The 16,148-nt window shown below is 33.8% G+C and overlaps 1 protein-coding gene across 1 annotated transcript in view; it reads left to right on the forward strand.

Moving 5' to 3' along the window:
- The window catches only part of LOC145291203 (voltage-gated inwardly rectifying potassium channel KCNH6-like), a 273,483-nt gene that overhangs the window by 244,151 nt on the left and 13,184 nt on the right, over positions 1–16,148 (forward strand). Inside the window, exons 15-18 of the mRNA XM_080136788.1 lie at positions 7,046–7,164; positions 9,567–9,790; positions 11,735–12,095; positions 15,019–15,058. Coding sequence (XP_079992914.1) covers positions 7,046–7,164; positions 9,567–9,790; positions 11,735–12,095; positions 15,019–15,027 — 713 coding nt within the window. The 3' untranslated portion in view covers positions 15,028–15,058. The remainder of the gene's footprint in view (positions 1–7,045; positions 7,165–9,566; positions 9,791–11,734; positions 12,096–15,018; positions 15,059–16,148) is intronic.

A 16,148-nucleotide genomic window follows, 5' to 3' on the forward strand; every position in this document is an offset into this window, starting at 1 on the left:
CGTCATAACCACTCATGGCTGTGTGGGTAAAATAGTTTTCCATAAGTTTTGGCCTTCTTCCTCATTTCACGTTCGAGCCCAGCCACTGCGTTTTAAAAAATTTTTTTTTTCCAGTCACACGGGCCCTCCCTACTATTTTGATTGAAAGAAAATTTGTTTTGATTCATTTATTTATTTTTTATTTTTTGGGGGGCAGGAGGAGTTTTTTGGGGGTTTTTTCCAGTGCACGGGCAACAAAAAGTGCTCAACATCTGAAAAATAGCTTCATCTTTTCTGCTGAAATATCTGGTGAGGAGATTGTCACATACTTCTTTTTTGGGGCGATTACATTTCCGTGTTTTTATTCGTTTTTAAGTATCTTTTATTTTTGAAATTGTTGTGGGAGTAATGATGGAGTTGACATATAATAATGAAAAACTGCTCAGTATCCTTAGTATAGCAGGTGTGTCCAAACAGAAATTCATGTGGACTCGAGCAATGCTGGGTATCCTTGCTAGTGTGAAATATATCTAAGATACAAGAAAGTGGATCCCAAACTCATAGATGGTTTTCAATTGGTTAAAGGGTTTCTGAAAACGATTGCAATTGATTTAAAGGATATTGACAAATATAAAATCTTGCATATAATTGTTCATGCAACAAAATACAGTTGTTGCCTTATTAAATGTATATATAAATTTCTAGCTGCACTTTTCAAATGTTTGCTAAAATCATATTGAAACCTGACAATTCTTTTGTCATTATTCTCAAAATCAACACAGATATGAATTTATCAACATAAGTTTTATTTACAATTAAGCTTTTTGTTCATTGACAAAGAAAGAGTGACGTTTAGTGTAGGAGTTGATTGGTGTGTGGCTTGATGATGGAGAGTTGTCAGGATGTCAATCACACTCACTGCTGTGTCTGCTCTCTTTTGTTGTCTGTTTATTTTTTTCTTATATAGACATCGATTGGCATTCCTTGAGATGTAAATATTAAGATATTACATTTTTCTTTTCTACTTTGCATTGCACAATTCATAACTCCTGACCTTGAAATGTAAATAGTTCTTTGTTTTTTTGATAATTAAAATTCCTGCCATTTTCATGGGGCATAAGAATGTAGATCAAAATCTACCTGGAATGTGCATGTGTGCACACCTCTGCTTTTAAATGTGCATCGCCATGTCTCCATATCTAACACAGTGTGGCTATAAGAATTCCAAATAAAGAGAGTATCACAATAATCAGTGCAGTTTCATACATTATTATGTTATCCAAAAAATCAAAAACATCTTTGTAGATTCTACAAAGTGCAAATATTTTGGTCTAGATATTGAGCAACACAAAATTAAGTAAAATAAAATATTGTCTCCTGGAACAGGTATGTGAAAAATCTATAGCCTATCTCTGTAATTTCAGCTTTTGGCAGATGGGAGATTGAGTCCAGCAGAGGAGATAACCATGAAGCAAGCAAATGGCAAATTGAATTCAGTTTCTACAGAGACTAGGCCTGATCTCAACGAGTTTGCTTTTCGCTTTATTATGCAAATAGGTAGAGTCAAAAGTATATGACAGGCCAATAAGAATATAAAGAAGGCTGGTTTAGAGTTAGCTAACGTACTTCCTAACTTCCGGCGTAGCTACTACCGGAAATGGTGCCGAGGCAAATCAGTGCCTTCGCTTTTTTTTCTCATGCCTATATCTCCCCTGTGCATGTACTCTTTTTATTACATTTTTTTTTCTGATCATTCTTTTTTCTATTTTGATAATCAGAGAAAAGATTTTTGGTTTTATTTTAATTAAGAATTATTGAAATTAGTTTGTTTTTTTGTTTTTTTAATTATTGAAAGCACTTTTTCGCTCTCTTTTTTAAGAAAAAAAAAAAAAATGAATTATTGAGAACACTTTTAAAAGTCTTTTAAAACTATTTTAGAAATATCATGCATTGGATACGTTTTTTTTTATGATGTTTGAAATTTTGTTATTTTGATTTCAATAATTTCATTTTTGTACTTCCGTAAACATATTTATTATATAAATTCAAATAAAAAAATGTTTATTTTTAAAATTTAAAAAACATTTTTTTTAAATTTCATAAACATATTTCTTATACAATTTTAAATAAAATAAAAAAAAATATTTTTTAATTCTGTTATTAACAGTACAAATAAAGACTGTATAATTTTGTTAATTTTTATAGTAAATTTTTTCATAATGTCCTTTTCTATTTTATTTCAATAAATAGCTTCGCAATAAAAGTGAAGAAACTGATTTGCCTTGCCACTGCTTCTGGTAGCGCTACGCTGGAAGTATGTTAGTTGACTATAACCAAAAGCTACAAAGAAGTCTGTAGCAGAAACAAATAGAACTCTTTTCTTGTGCGTCAATGCCTCCCCTGACTGTGCGATATGGCACATACTGACCAATCACAGGCATAGCACAGGGATCTTCCTTACCCCCTTAAGGAACTATAACTACTTCCGTCCCGGACAAGAAAAACTCTCCTTTTTTTCCAGTGAGACGTCAAAGAGAGCTGACCTGTTTCCTCTCTCTCTCTCTCTCTCTCTGCCTACATCGGTATCGACTGTCCCCATTTGGGAATAACTACCGGGCAAGGCAGACGAGTTCTATCCCAGCTATATCCTAATGGTATCTCGCCTTACTTCAATAAACTTTTTCCTTGCAAGTTTTACGAAGTCGTTTGTTCGTTTATTCAGTAGCTTGTGTTGAAATATTTATTTTATTAGGGAGTGCCCGAAAAGCATTAACTCCACTCCCTAAAAGTCTTCACAGTTTTACAGTCCTAATCTTGCCAATTTAAAAAACAACATTTTTTTTTTTAAATTTCATAAACATATTTCTTATACAATTTTAAATAAAATAAAAAAAAAAATTTTTTAATTCTGTTATTAAACGTACAAATAAAGACTATAATTTTGTTAATTTTTATAGTAAATTTTTTCATAATGTCCTTTTCTATTTTATTTCAATAAATAGCTTCGCAATAAAAGTGAAGAAACTGATTTGCCTTGCCACTGCTTCTGGTAGCGCTACGCTGGAAGTATGTTAGTTGACTATAACCAAAAGCTACAAAGAAGTCTTCACAGTTTTACAGTCCTAATCTTGCCAATCTATATGAGTGTTGTATAGTGAGCTCCATTGATGCATCATTTGTTAGTTTGTAAGATGCTGCTTCTCAAAGTAACTACATTATTTTTATTGTGGGTAGCAGTAACAAATACTTTCTACTCAAGAAACTAGGAAAATTCAAAGAATTGTAAAACACACACAATCTGCGATGATGGACGTCGCAGATGCGTGTATGTTTTATAAAGCATTCCTCTGAAATTTTTGGTCCTGGATATGACCTTAAACTATATCCGATGGTGAGGCCCCAGCTTGCGGGCTTTGGGGAGTGTGGAGCCACCCTTTAATTGCCATTGCTCCCAGGTCCACTCTGACCCGGAGAGGTAGTACCTGTTAGGGTCCCAGCTATGGGTTAAATAGAAACTGACTTTAAAAAAATATATATTCTATTAAATTTTTTTCTTAAACCACTGGATTCGGCATTAATTTAATGCCGAATCCAGTGATTTAAGAAAAAAGGGCTGATGTGCCGTAAATCAACCAACCATATACATAACCATATATCCTCTGAAATTTTACATCTTGACACTTTATCTAGTATTCCCGTGATTGGCAAAACAAATAATTCATGAGTCCATAGTGATGTTCATTCCAGATTCTAGATAAATGGTTAAGGATCAAGATGGCTGCTCTTAGAGAAATGTTGAGCAATGTAGAACTGGTTGAAATTATTTGGATTTTACAGGAGAATCAGTTTGCTGATGTTATAACAAAGAAGTGTTCTTTCGTTGAAAATCTTGAGACAACTGGTTGGGCAGTAGAGGTCTCCTAAATAATAAAAATAGAGCAGAGTTGTTAATTGTGATAGCATTAATTAAATTTATCTGTCCTTTACAGATTGGCTACTTAGTGTTGGAAATATTCTTAACAAGACCTTTTAGGGTAATTTGCATAAGTGACTTTATGTAAATTGCCCACTATTACTTGAGGAGAGACTATATATAAACGCTAAAAAAAGAACCTTGGACGAGCAGAGTTCCTCCCAAAAAAAAAAAAAAAAAAGAAAAAAGAATTTACTGTAAGGACGAGAGGAGCTCAAGAAGAATTTATTGAAAAGAATGAAACATTTCTCACGTCTGTTACCTAATTTTCTTCAACAAAAAAGAACATTCTCCAGGACAACCGTTTTGGAAACATATGATCTTCAAACTGACATAAATATTACCTTTTATTGTATTTGTAATTGAATATAATTTGTTTTTTGACTGCAATAACTTGTTGGTTAAAAAAAAAAACAGAAGGTTTTTCTGCTACAAGAGGTTGTTCCTTTCTATAAACAAAATAAAGTGTTAGAAATAACTAACTTAAGAAAATTTCTAACATTAGGGACTCTAATGCTAGATGGCTCTGGCTAGTATTCAATTTGAATAGGTGATAGTTTTCAGTATACAAATTGTACTTTTTGATTGAAGAGTGCACTTAAGAAACAAGTTGAAGGAGAAACAACTGGCAACTATGTTGTAAAAAAAAAAATTGTGCATCATATTAAACTAATTAGAGTATGTTTACATTTTGCAGCATCCAGCCTGTAGTCTCTGTGTTGCTTCATCTAACTGCAGTCTGTTCCAATAGATGGGCATAGCGAGGAGCAAAAGTTACTTGTGAATTCTGAACAACTTAGGTTTAATTATTAAAACAAACCAATATGAAACAGGTCAATTTCCATAGTGGTGTTTTCAGTATAAAAACTGTACTTTCTTTTATTGAAGATTGTATTTTATGAAACAAGCTGAAGGGGAAAAGATTAAACAAAAGGTTGAAAAGAATAAAATGTGCATTGTTTTAAAATAATTAAAGCATATTTAAGTTCTACAACATCCAGTGTGTGGTTCATATGTTGCTCTATCCAACTGCGTACTATTTCAATCAATATTGTGAGATGCAAAGGTTACACCTGTGAATTCTGAACAACTTGGTTTTAATTATCAAAACAAAACAATATGAAACAGTCATTTTAATTGTGAATTTTTAGCGGCTCAGCAACCCAGTAGATCATCAGATTGATCGGAGGTTTTTTTGTATTTCAGATGTTTTTTGAAGTGGGCATAATAAAGTATATATATAAGAAGTATGGTGTAGTTTCCTTGAAGCATTGTTAGAGAATAAAAGGTATTTTTAGAAGGCTTAAACAATGCAGGAATGTTCTTAGAAGACAAATAAATATGAATAATAAATAATTCAATTTTTTTTTTATTTATTATATATATATTTTTTAATATATATTTATTCATTTATCTACCTAAATTTTAACTAGGTGGTATTTAATTCCAAAGGTCCTTTCGGGTAATAACTCATCGTCAGTGGAAAAATAAATCCTCTCTCTCTCTCTAAGCCGTAAATTGCAATTAACTATCTCAATTGATCTAGCCTTCTAAAAATACCTTTTAAATTATATATTTGTTAAAAGACAAAAATGTCATTTTTACATGCAAACAGCTTACTCGATCACAACTGGACACATGAAAAAAGCTTACACACGAATTATAGAATACTCATTTGAAACTATCATAGAATACTGCTGCTTCATTTGAAACTGAAAAATAAAATTTTTTATATTATTTAAGTGCTCTCAAAATCGTAGGCCTTTGATAGATGACAAAACCATCCGAGTGTGCTCAAATATATTACTTCTAAGTTAAACTTGATTTCATATTTCAAAGAGACTTAAATACATAAAATCCCAATAATGAAGTACTGTTTTCACATTTGGAGAGGTGACTCTCAGAGTACCCTTTCCTGCCTTAGCAGAGTACAAAACCCGACTTTGAAATCTAGTGGAAGAATGTCCTAGTCTTTTCTTTACAATCTCTTTCTCATAAAAGAAACGTTGCTTGTCTTTATTCTATCGTTATTTTCATGGTAGGTGCTCGACTGAGCTCCAGTTATGGTTCCCTCTTAAAATTTTTACAACAAGCACTCGTATACCTACAACCACTGTAAACCTAAAACTAAACGACCATGAGAAAAGTGTCTTTACAAGAATTGCCCGCCTGTGGAACACAATACCACAGGACCTCTTCCCAGCTAACTACAAGATAGTGGTTTTCTATTGAAATGTTCACAAATTCTTACAAAGTTATTCTCTTAACCAAATTCTAATCCTCAGTGTTACCTCAGACCAAGCTAGAGAGAAATTGCGTACCCATCTCCAACTGAATTGCATCCATTCGAAAATTCTGTGGATATTTTCACAGCATTAGCATAGAATGATTGACAAGGGAATCCATGCACAATTAAACCACAGTTTTATATACAGTTTTATACACAGTTAAACTTCAACAATGCCTTGAGACAAACATTCAGCTATGCAATGAGCTATAATGTTATCTTAAAATGTTTGTGTGGGTGGAAAAACAGAAATATGAAGAAATAAATGGATGAAAACCATGAAAAGTTGCCATCTGTAAACATAAATAATGAGCAAATGTTGTGAAGTGGCTTATTATGCACAAATATGAAGAAATAAATGGATGAAAACGATTCTTTGGGGACTAACAATATAAAATGATTTTTATTAACAAATTTACAAATGAAAGAATTACGGTGCAATGAGGAGGATTCAATTGTCTGTCGTGAAACCGATTTTAGTAATATCCTCCATTTTGTATCTTTGTTGTTTTCTCTTGTCGGCTGATCAATACAGGGGCAGATAACTCTAGATAGATCAATCCTGATTCAAAATGTCACTTCTGGTGTACAGAGTTATTTCTCTTTCAACAGTTTTTACATGAACCTTGTTATCCATTTAACAGACATATAAAATAAAATTTAATTTTTTTTTTTTCTAATATAATCTATAATAATTTTTCAAATATGATATATAATAATTTTTCTTAATATTTTAAGTTTATGCTCTGTTCTATATTAATACTTTTATGTGTAATATTTTATATACATTGTCACTATATTTTCAGGAGCTCTATCTAGTGTGAATACTTTGGTGAATGTAGTAACAGGGCGACACGACTCCACGAAAAAAAGTCAAGAAAGTGCTCCTTTACTTCAAGAACAAAGTGCTAGTCCAGAAACACAGGTAAGAAAAAATCTATCTATATAATAGGCCAACCACTAAAGATGTTCTGCTATTGCTTTTGGTCCAATTAAAAAAAGGCAACATTCTCTGTCCATGTTTATGCTCCATGAAGCTGACAATGACTACCACATCCATGTTTAAAGTGGCCTCGGACAAACTGTATGTAGATGTAAATAGCTTCTACCTGTCTTTTTACAAGGCTTGTTGCACTATTGTTGCATAACGAGTGTGCCTCTTACAATTTATGTATAAAAGTTGGCTCTGAGTTTTTTCTATGCATGTCAGTTGTTTTTATCAATTGTTTTTACCGATGTATTTTACCGATGTATTTTAACAATTGTTTTTACCAATGTATTTTACCGATGTATTTTAACAATTGTTTTTACCGATGTATTTTACCAATGTATTTTAACCTGTATCTAAAATATGCTGGTTGCACTATAGTTACATAACAGGCATGTCTCTTACAATTTATGTATAAAAATTAGCTCTGCGTTTTTTTCCGTCGCATGTGTGTATAGTCTTTCAATCACCTCTATTTCCACTGTACTTTAATGACACCATCTGAAATATGCTGCGTTTATCAAATAAATGACAAATTCTTGTGTCTATAAAAATAAACTATTTGACAACCAATGAGTGGCAAACGGTGAAGAGAGAGAGATGAGAGGATGGCGACAGACCAATTCATAGTATGTGTCTCTGACCTCCAAACCCATTTGTTTTTATTACGGATGCATAAGTCTGAATCTATTGTCCCTTTGTTCAGCATATGATGTTTCATCTACATCATGGGTCAGAATCTGGATCACTTTCTCCCGTTTGCTGTTTTTCAGGAGCCTGGCATCGTCCAGGAGTTTTGTTGCTTCAATTTCATTCTTGTTTATTCCAGCATATGGCCAGTCCCATTATTTAACAATGTGATTTTTTTTTTCCAAATAAATTTGAATTGACTCCATGTTTGTACATACATTATCATCTTTCACACACATTTAAAAACAAAATGAGATCATCTGATCAGCAAAACAATTTTAACTTTACTCATGTAAAAATTGTTTCAACATCAATTACAATTGCTTTTTACAGAAGAAGAAACATTTTTTTTTCTTAATAGTATTGACCATGACAGACATTAATTTCAAAGGAATATTATTATTTACAATAAATTATACATATTGATAGATAAAGCATTGTGGAATTTCTATGGGGTTTCGCTAGTTATATTAAAACACTAAGGTTCCTAGAAGTGTTGTAATTGCTGTAGCTCTTGTATACTATAAAACAAATTACATGTACAGCATTAGCGACTGATATTTTTTTTTAACGAAACATAATGCAAGTGTGAAAATTGCAATTTAACTAACAGGTGCACATTAGTGTGAAGTTGTAACTATGTTACGAAAAGGTCGTAAGAATTCTACATGAAACATGTAATTTAAGTGCGTATAAAGGATACCAGATTGCACAGGGTAGGAAAATTCGACCAATTTCTGTCAAACTTGTGTGTGTGTGTGTTATCTACAGACACTTGTTTCATGTTTATGCAATCTTCAGTGTAGGAAATGATAACTACTGTCACTTAAAGAATCCAAACTCAGTTGCAAAGTCATCTTCAACTCTGTAGTCTGATATTCAACCCCTAGGCCAACATCCATTAACATGAGAAAGAAGAGAACATTATATAATGTTGAATCATATATGGTAAGTTTAATTATGTAGTGTTCCACAGCAGAGGCCAAAAAAAAATATATATATATATATCCTTGCCTCCCTGACAGAGATTACATTATTTTCTCATTTTATTTTTTCTTTTCTGTTAAAAAGAAGGTATGGTCAAGGATTTGTGTTTTTTATGCCATTTGTTTTGAGATTCCAGAAAATAGCTCTAGAATTGTCTTGCAGGATCAGCCTCCATGTAAGAGTATTTAGTTGTAGGTGGTTTGCATTCAGAGAATATCAGTTCGATTTTTAGTTGCAACAGGAATGAAGAACATCGCAGCAGAATCAACGGACATGGCTGTTGAATTTTTTTTTTTTTATCTGAAAATTTGTACCAAAAAGTTTTTCTTCAACATTTTTATTTCAGTAAATTTTAATGGGGGAAAAAAATGGCAAATTAAAGTTTTCTCATCATAGAAATATTGCAATTTTAGTTGTTAAACCTAAGAGATCCTTTATTCTACTTGTTCACTTGCTTTATACACATAATTGCATTATATCATGTCTAACTACTTGCATATCAAATGAAATAAAAGTGTATTATTATCATAAAAATTAATTTGATATGTTTAAGATAATTTCCTAACGTGTTGTTTTCAGATTAGAAATTGTTATATTTATATGTTTTATTAATTTTCATCTTTAAAATTTTTCTGTTTCTTTTTTTTCTTTTTAACTTCAAGCATAAAGTCACATCATCTTCAAGTGTCCCCAAATCCACATCCAGTATGACATTACCAGTTTCAACATCCTCAAGCCATTCACAGTTTGATGAACATCAGGTTTCCGGTCGTGGAGTAGTAGGAGGAGGAGGTGGAGTTGGAGGAGGAGGAGTTGACGTCCAGCCAGTTACGGTTGGACAATCAAGTCCAATGGAAGTGGAAAGAAGATTGGAAGATATGACTCGGTTAGAACCATTTCTTTCTTTAAATGTCACTTTAGATTACTTTGGTTCAATTCTCATAACATTTTTTCTCTTACGATTTAAAATAAATATATATATCTGAGTAGTTGGAGAAAACTTTTGACAAAGTGTCAAGAAATGTTTGATAAGGATTAATGAGTGTAGAGTAGTCAATGGAACAATATTGTAGTAATCGTAAGCAGTGGAAATTTGGTTACTAGGATTACTTAAGGGGAACGGTTCATCAAGAACTTGTTTACATTGGACTTGAAGACAACCATATTGTAGTCAGCTAGAAAGAAGGCAAACGGAAGAGAGTTCTACAGGCGTGTAGTTCTAAGAAAGAAGTTTCATTCATGGAATCCACGTTTCGGTTTAGGCACAGATAAAGAGTAAAGGGAAATTATTGATAGTTGTTTCAGCTAGATGAATGTTTTGGCAGGGGGGTATAGGGTGGAGCTCAGACGAGCACTTGTCATGAAAATAATAGAGCAGAGACATGTGCTTTTTTTTTTTTTTTTTTTTTAATAATTTACACTTATTTCATGAATTTGAAAGAAATTTGTTACAGAATTTTAGCACAAACTCCAACAAAGCCCAAAAAAAGTACAATTCAGATAACCTAAGGGACCGTTTTGAAAACACTAATCTGAGCAACATCTTAACATTCATTAAGAAATTAGACTCTTCAAGAAAATTTAACTTCAAATTATTTGTATTAATGTTCTCATCTTGAGTGTTATTTTCACAACGTTTCAGCCGATGTAACCCCCAACCTTTTTTTAGATGTATCTTATCGAACTCAGAGAATCTGCAAGGAATTTCAACCCCCCCCCCCAACCTCCCTATATTAAGAAAGACTTTCGAGGTTGGGGGTATTTATTCCTAAAGCTGTTCTTAACATGGGGCTATACTACGCTGGGTACTCTTGTAAGAAAATACTAAAAAAAAATTCAAAGCACCTGTAAACTTTGAAGTTAAAACGAGGCTTGCTTCTTCCAAAAAAGAAGATGCTGCCATTTTTTTTTTTTTTTTTTCAAATCCGCTCAGAAAAACTGAACTTTTAAGATTAAATAAAGAGCAATAAAAACTACTTGAAAACAAAAACAAATGATATAGGTAGGTATAACATTAGCTTTTATTGGCTACGGTAACATTTATTTCTTGTATATTTTATTTATTGTATAGTTGTTTGTCGTCTTCTCTGCTAAATTACCCCCCTTTATTTACTTCACTGGGGTAGCATGTTCTCGTTCCGTCAGCCATGTAAGTAATTCGCAATTGTATTTTTTTATCACTTTCACGGTTGATTTTTCCAAGTACTCTCACCACTGCGTCATGGGTCCTTGTAAGTATTGGGTACACAATAAGTGCAGAGAAATTACTAGTGCTAGTATAATTGCAAGAGTTGATGGAATAAGTTCAGGGAACTCCTGTTCTTAACATGGGTGGGGTTATAACTTACTACTATCGACAAAGGGAAATGTCTATTGTGCATGTGTATGCAGTGTGATGATGTATGGAAGTGAAACTTGGTAAAATGAGGGTTGAGGACATGCGTTGCATGGAGAGGAGAGAGAATGATATGATGAATGTGTAATGTGAGTCTTAAAGACAGGACTAAAGTTGGATAATATAAGGAGATGTGTACAGAACAGGAGACTTAGATGGTATGGCCACGTTGAAAGAATGGGTGAGGGTTCTTGTTAGATTAGATGATTAAGAAAAGCCGAGATAGTAGGTTTACTTTACAGGGGAAAGCTGGGCAAGTGATAAAAATAGACGTGAGGGAAAGAAGGGTAAATAAAGACTTGGCCAGAGATAGGTTCGTTTGGAAGTGAATTTTTAAAAGCCGTCTAATGCATGCTAACGTGTAAAACGAAAACATTAAACTGATGATGTTAATTCTGAATGTAATCATTGATGATTGGACTTTGTCTCTTGCAGCCAGCTGTGTCGTTTGGAAAAAAAAATGAGCTCAGACATATCAATGATTCTGAATATTTTACGGAACCAATACTCAACAGCTGCAGTATCCGCACCTACTTCTGTCGGACTCAGTGGGAGTGGGTACTCATCTTCAGCTCATACTCCAATATGTGGCAGTGGCACCACAGAGCCGAAAACAACAACAACAGGAAGTGGCTTTTCAGTATTCCCCAAAGCACCTGAACAACAACAACAACAGCAGCAACAACAACAACAACAGACGACAGAATCAACCGTGGGTACCAGCACTGGAACAGCTCAAGAGGATGAAGTGTTCCAGTTCCCACCTCCACCCCCTCCGTATTCAAGTGATGTTCAAGTAAGCAGCAATTAACATTTGTTTTACTTTTTTTTTTTTTTACTAGCAGGACCTGTGGAAATTCCACAGCGGACTCTTTCACATGTAATATATTGATGTTAGCATTCTGTGGATGTTCAGCATGAATGAAGACACCCTGATATTATTGTAGCTCTTTTGTTAGAACTACAAAAGTATTTATCTAAGCCAGCAGGGGCACCTGGCATAGCCCGGTCATAAAATACTCTTAAATATGATATTTTAATTTATGCAGATTTTGTAAATATTATTATAGAGACAATTTTCTGTCAATCCTTATATATTATAAAGTTGTGATTTCAAAAAAAAAAAAAAAATATATCCATATGACTTGGGTGCATCAGCTTGAATCGAAACCAAAACAAAAACTTATGAAGAATTCTTGGGAAAATTATTTATTACAAGAAATGAATGGTCATAACAATTAAACGACAGTCACTGGGAAGTAAAAACATGTAAACGTGACACACAAAATAACACACGCGCTATCGTATTAATATGTAGATTTTTTTAAAACTTATCAATGTTTTCTAAACATAACACAATATTTTAAATTCAATATTTCTGTATTTGAAGCATCAGTTAACAGTGTAACCCGGATGTAAGATATATGTCTCTTATATCCGGGGGTTCTCTCATATCCGGGTTTGGTTTATTTTATTTAGGTAAATAAGGAAACACTTCATATAATGCGTTTTACATACAGAATACTAGTTTATTTAACAATTATAGACATAAAAAAGCATGGACAAAAATACATTTTCAATCAGTTTTCACAAATAATTCAGTCAAAAATTATTTTTTCTTAAAAAAAAAGGTCTAACTATATACAGTGTTAGCCAGATATAAGAGAGCTATCAGGCCCCTAGGGAAGAAGTCTCTTATTTCCAGGTGACACTGTATATTGTTACAAACTGTCGTCTGAAGCGAATAAAATGGTGGTTAAACTTCACATAGAAAAGAAAAGAAAAAAGCGCGTGGTTCAGTGGGGGAAGACGTGGCTGGTTACCTTTAATGCATCTAAGACCAAACTCCTATGCTTACATCATCAACACTCTGATCCCCATCTGGCATCAATTGGGATGGATGGCTCTCGTCTGGGAGAGGCCCGTGTTTTGACAAGCTTCTAGGTTTGACCTTTACTCCTGATCTGAAATGGAACACGTACATCAAGTCTGTTGCCAAGGTCGCTGGAAAGATGGTGGGATCCTTCTACCGCTCCAGAAGATATCTCACTACTGATGTAATTCTCTATCTCTATAAAAGCCAAGTACATCCAAGGATGGAATACTGCTGCCATATCTGGGCAGGAGCTGCTAAAAACAGCCTATCCTGCCTTGACAGAGTACAAAATAGACTTCGTGGCTTAGTGGGGGATGCCCTTTTCTCTTCCCTGCAACCTCTCTCCCACAGAAGAGACGTTGCGAGCCTATCCTTGTTTTATCGTTATTTCCATGGCAGGTGCTCGTCTGAGCTCCAATCTCTGGTCCCCCCTCGCCAATCTTTCACGAAAAACACCCGTTTAGCTGAATCCACTGTGAAAAATTTCCCCCACTCTTTATCTGTGCCTAAATCAAAACGTGGATTGCATGAACAAAGCTTCTTTCTTAGAACTGCACGCCTGTGGAACTCTGTACCGTCTGCCTGCTTCCCACCTGACTACAACTTGGATGTCTTCAAGTCCAACGTTAACAAATTCCTAATGAACTGCCCCCTTAAGTAAACACTTCATCAAATCTCCACACTAACGTAATGTACTTGCAATAACCCTTATCCCTGAGTGGCTTCCGGGCCTTGATAAGTGGTGACCACTGTGTAAAAAAAAAAAAAGAAAAAAGAAAAAAAAGATAAGTAAAGATTGTAAGTCCCATTACCTCTCTCTTGTATATTAAGGTGGCGAGTTTATTCTGCCATTGTTTTGTTTGGACTGATATATTTTTTTGTATCGATATATTTCTCATCGGCATTTTCAGAAAGTAGATTAAGATACCCCTTTCACATACTCGTAATTTGTTTTTTTTTAAATTTTATTTACCTTCCCCCCCCCTACCATAGTTTAATTTTTATAATAAAATTAACTTTAAAACGTTACCACTTGTGTGTCCGTGTTTTCGTTCTTTCTTGTATGCTGTTGTATTCGTCCTCATGTGTCCTTTTATTTTTACCCTTGTCACATGTGCCGATAAATATGTTTTCTTGTAAATTCGTTTTTATTCCTTCCTCCACCCCACCCTTATCATGTGTAACAATATAAAAAATAGAAACAGATCCCAAGAGGATTTTTTTTATATAAATGTAAACAATTATATATTTCGGTCCTGGATATGACCTTAAACTATATCCGATGGTGAGGCCCCAGCTTGCAGGCCTTAGGGAGTGTGAAGCCACTCTTTAATTGCCATTGCTCCCAGATCCAATCTGACCTGGAGTGGTAGCACCTGTTAGGGTCCCAACTATGGGTTAAATAGAATACAACTTAAAAAACAAATATACTATATTAAAAAATCGTTCTTCAAAATCACCAGATTCGGCATTAAATAACCTGAAAAGGGTTGATAAGCCGTAAAACAAAAACAACCAACCAACCAATTATATATTTTTCTTTTGTTCTCTGAATTTTGTCAGAAATATATTTGTAAATCGTCTCAAGAACTAGAAATTAAAAAAAAAAATATTACCATAAAATTCTTTAGCATAAATCAAAGAAAGAATATTACGGTTCATATCGAAAGTTATTAAACATCTACATCAATGTAACATTTATTGATAGTGGTTGTAACTAGATGAGTGCTTATTAGGAAGCATAAATAGCTCTCGAATATGGCTGCTTTATTCCTTTTCTATTTTTTTTTTTCATGTTACTGCTTCGCATTTTTAATAATCTGATTTTTTTTCTTTTCTTCAGGATTCATAATGGGGTTCTACAGTAACACCCTTTCCTGCAAGTAAGCTACACATTTTTTTTTATATATATATATACACTAAAACTCTTTCCAAAAATTAAGTTATGCTCATTCTAGCACATCATCCAACAAGTCCTGTAGCTGGCATGTAAATAGCAACACTAATAAAACATTTTAAACTAGCAGGGGTGCCCGGCGTTGCGCGGGTGTTTGGAGCAGCAAAAAAAAAAGTGGTAGTAGGCAGGCAGACTTGAACCCGTGACGTGAAGGAGGAAAAGAAAGTAAAAGAAAACCTGATATCTTACCGCTATGCTATGGTGCGACAGGAGCGAAAAGCGTTCAAATGAAGCGATTTCAATCAAAAAGTTGGCTAGTTAAGTGAATGAGTTCATGCAGGCACATGTTAAGAATCATGCTCTAGGCTAGTTTCTGCCGTATCTGTTTCCCCACGATGTTGGGGAAAACCAGCTCCCCCTCCACCTCTAAATGAATAGCAATTGTCTGATATGAAGGGTTTCCCCCCCCACATTGATCAAAGCTAATTGCCTTTCTGGACGTCCTTTGCTTTGATTAGTTTTGCTTTTATACAAAAAAGACAAACAAACACTCGAAAGGACGGGGCAATTTTTTAAAACTCAATCAAAATAAAGATAGAGATGACGTCCGTTCGTAAATCGTAGATATTATAATCTAGAAAGTCTAAAGAAAGTTCTTCAAAATAGTAACCTCGTTGAGAACCCCCATGAAAAAAGCATTTCTCGAACATACAAAAACGCATGCAGCCATTTTGCTTTTTATATATATATATATATATATATATATATATATATATACTAGCGGGGGGTACCCGGCGGGGGGGGGGGTTAAAATAAAAAAGAATGTTTTGGTAGGTAAGTATGAGGATCGAACCCGAGTCCTTGAGGCAAAGTTGAAAATCAAAGTGCGAAAAAAAATGTATGATGTTAACCACTGGGCCACCATGAAATACTAATGGAAACACGTTTGAAATGTTGAATATTTATCTTCCCAAAGTCGAGCAAATTAAATAGACAGGCAACCTCCGTTGATGACTTGTAGATATTATGATTTATATGTGATATAAAAAGTTTTAAGAAGTTGTGAACTGACCGAC

The sequence above is a fragment of the Euprymna scolopes genome, chromosome 12 (assembly GCF_053919585.1).
Source record: "Euprymna scolopes isolate OS-2025 chromosome 12, ASM5391958v1, whole genome shotgun sequence".
Taxonomy (NCBI): Eukaryota; Metazoa; Mollusca; class Cephalopoda; order Sepiida; family Sepiolidae; genus Euprymna; species Euprymna scolopes.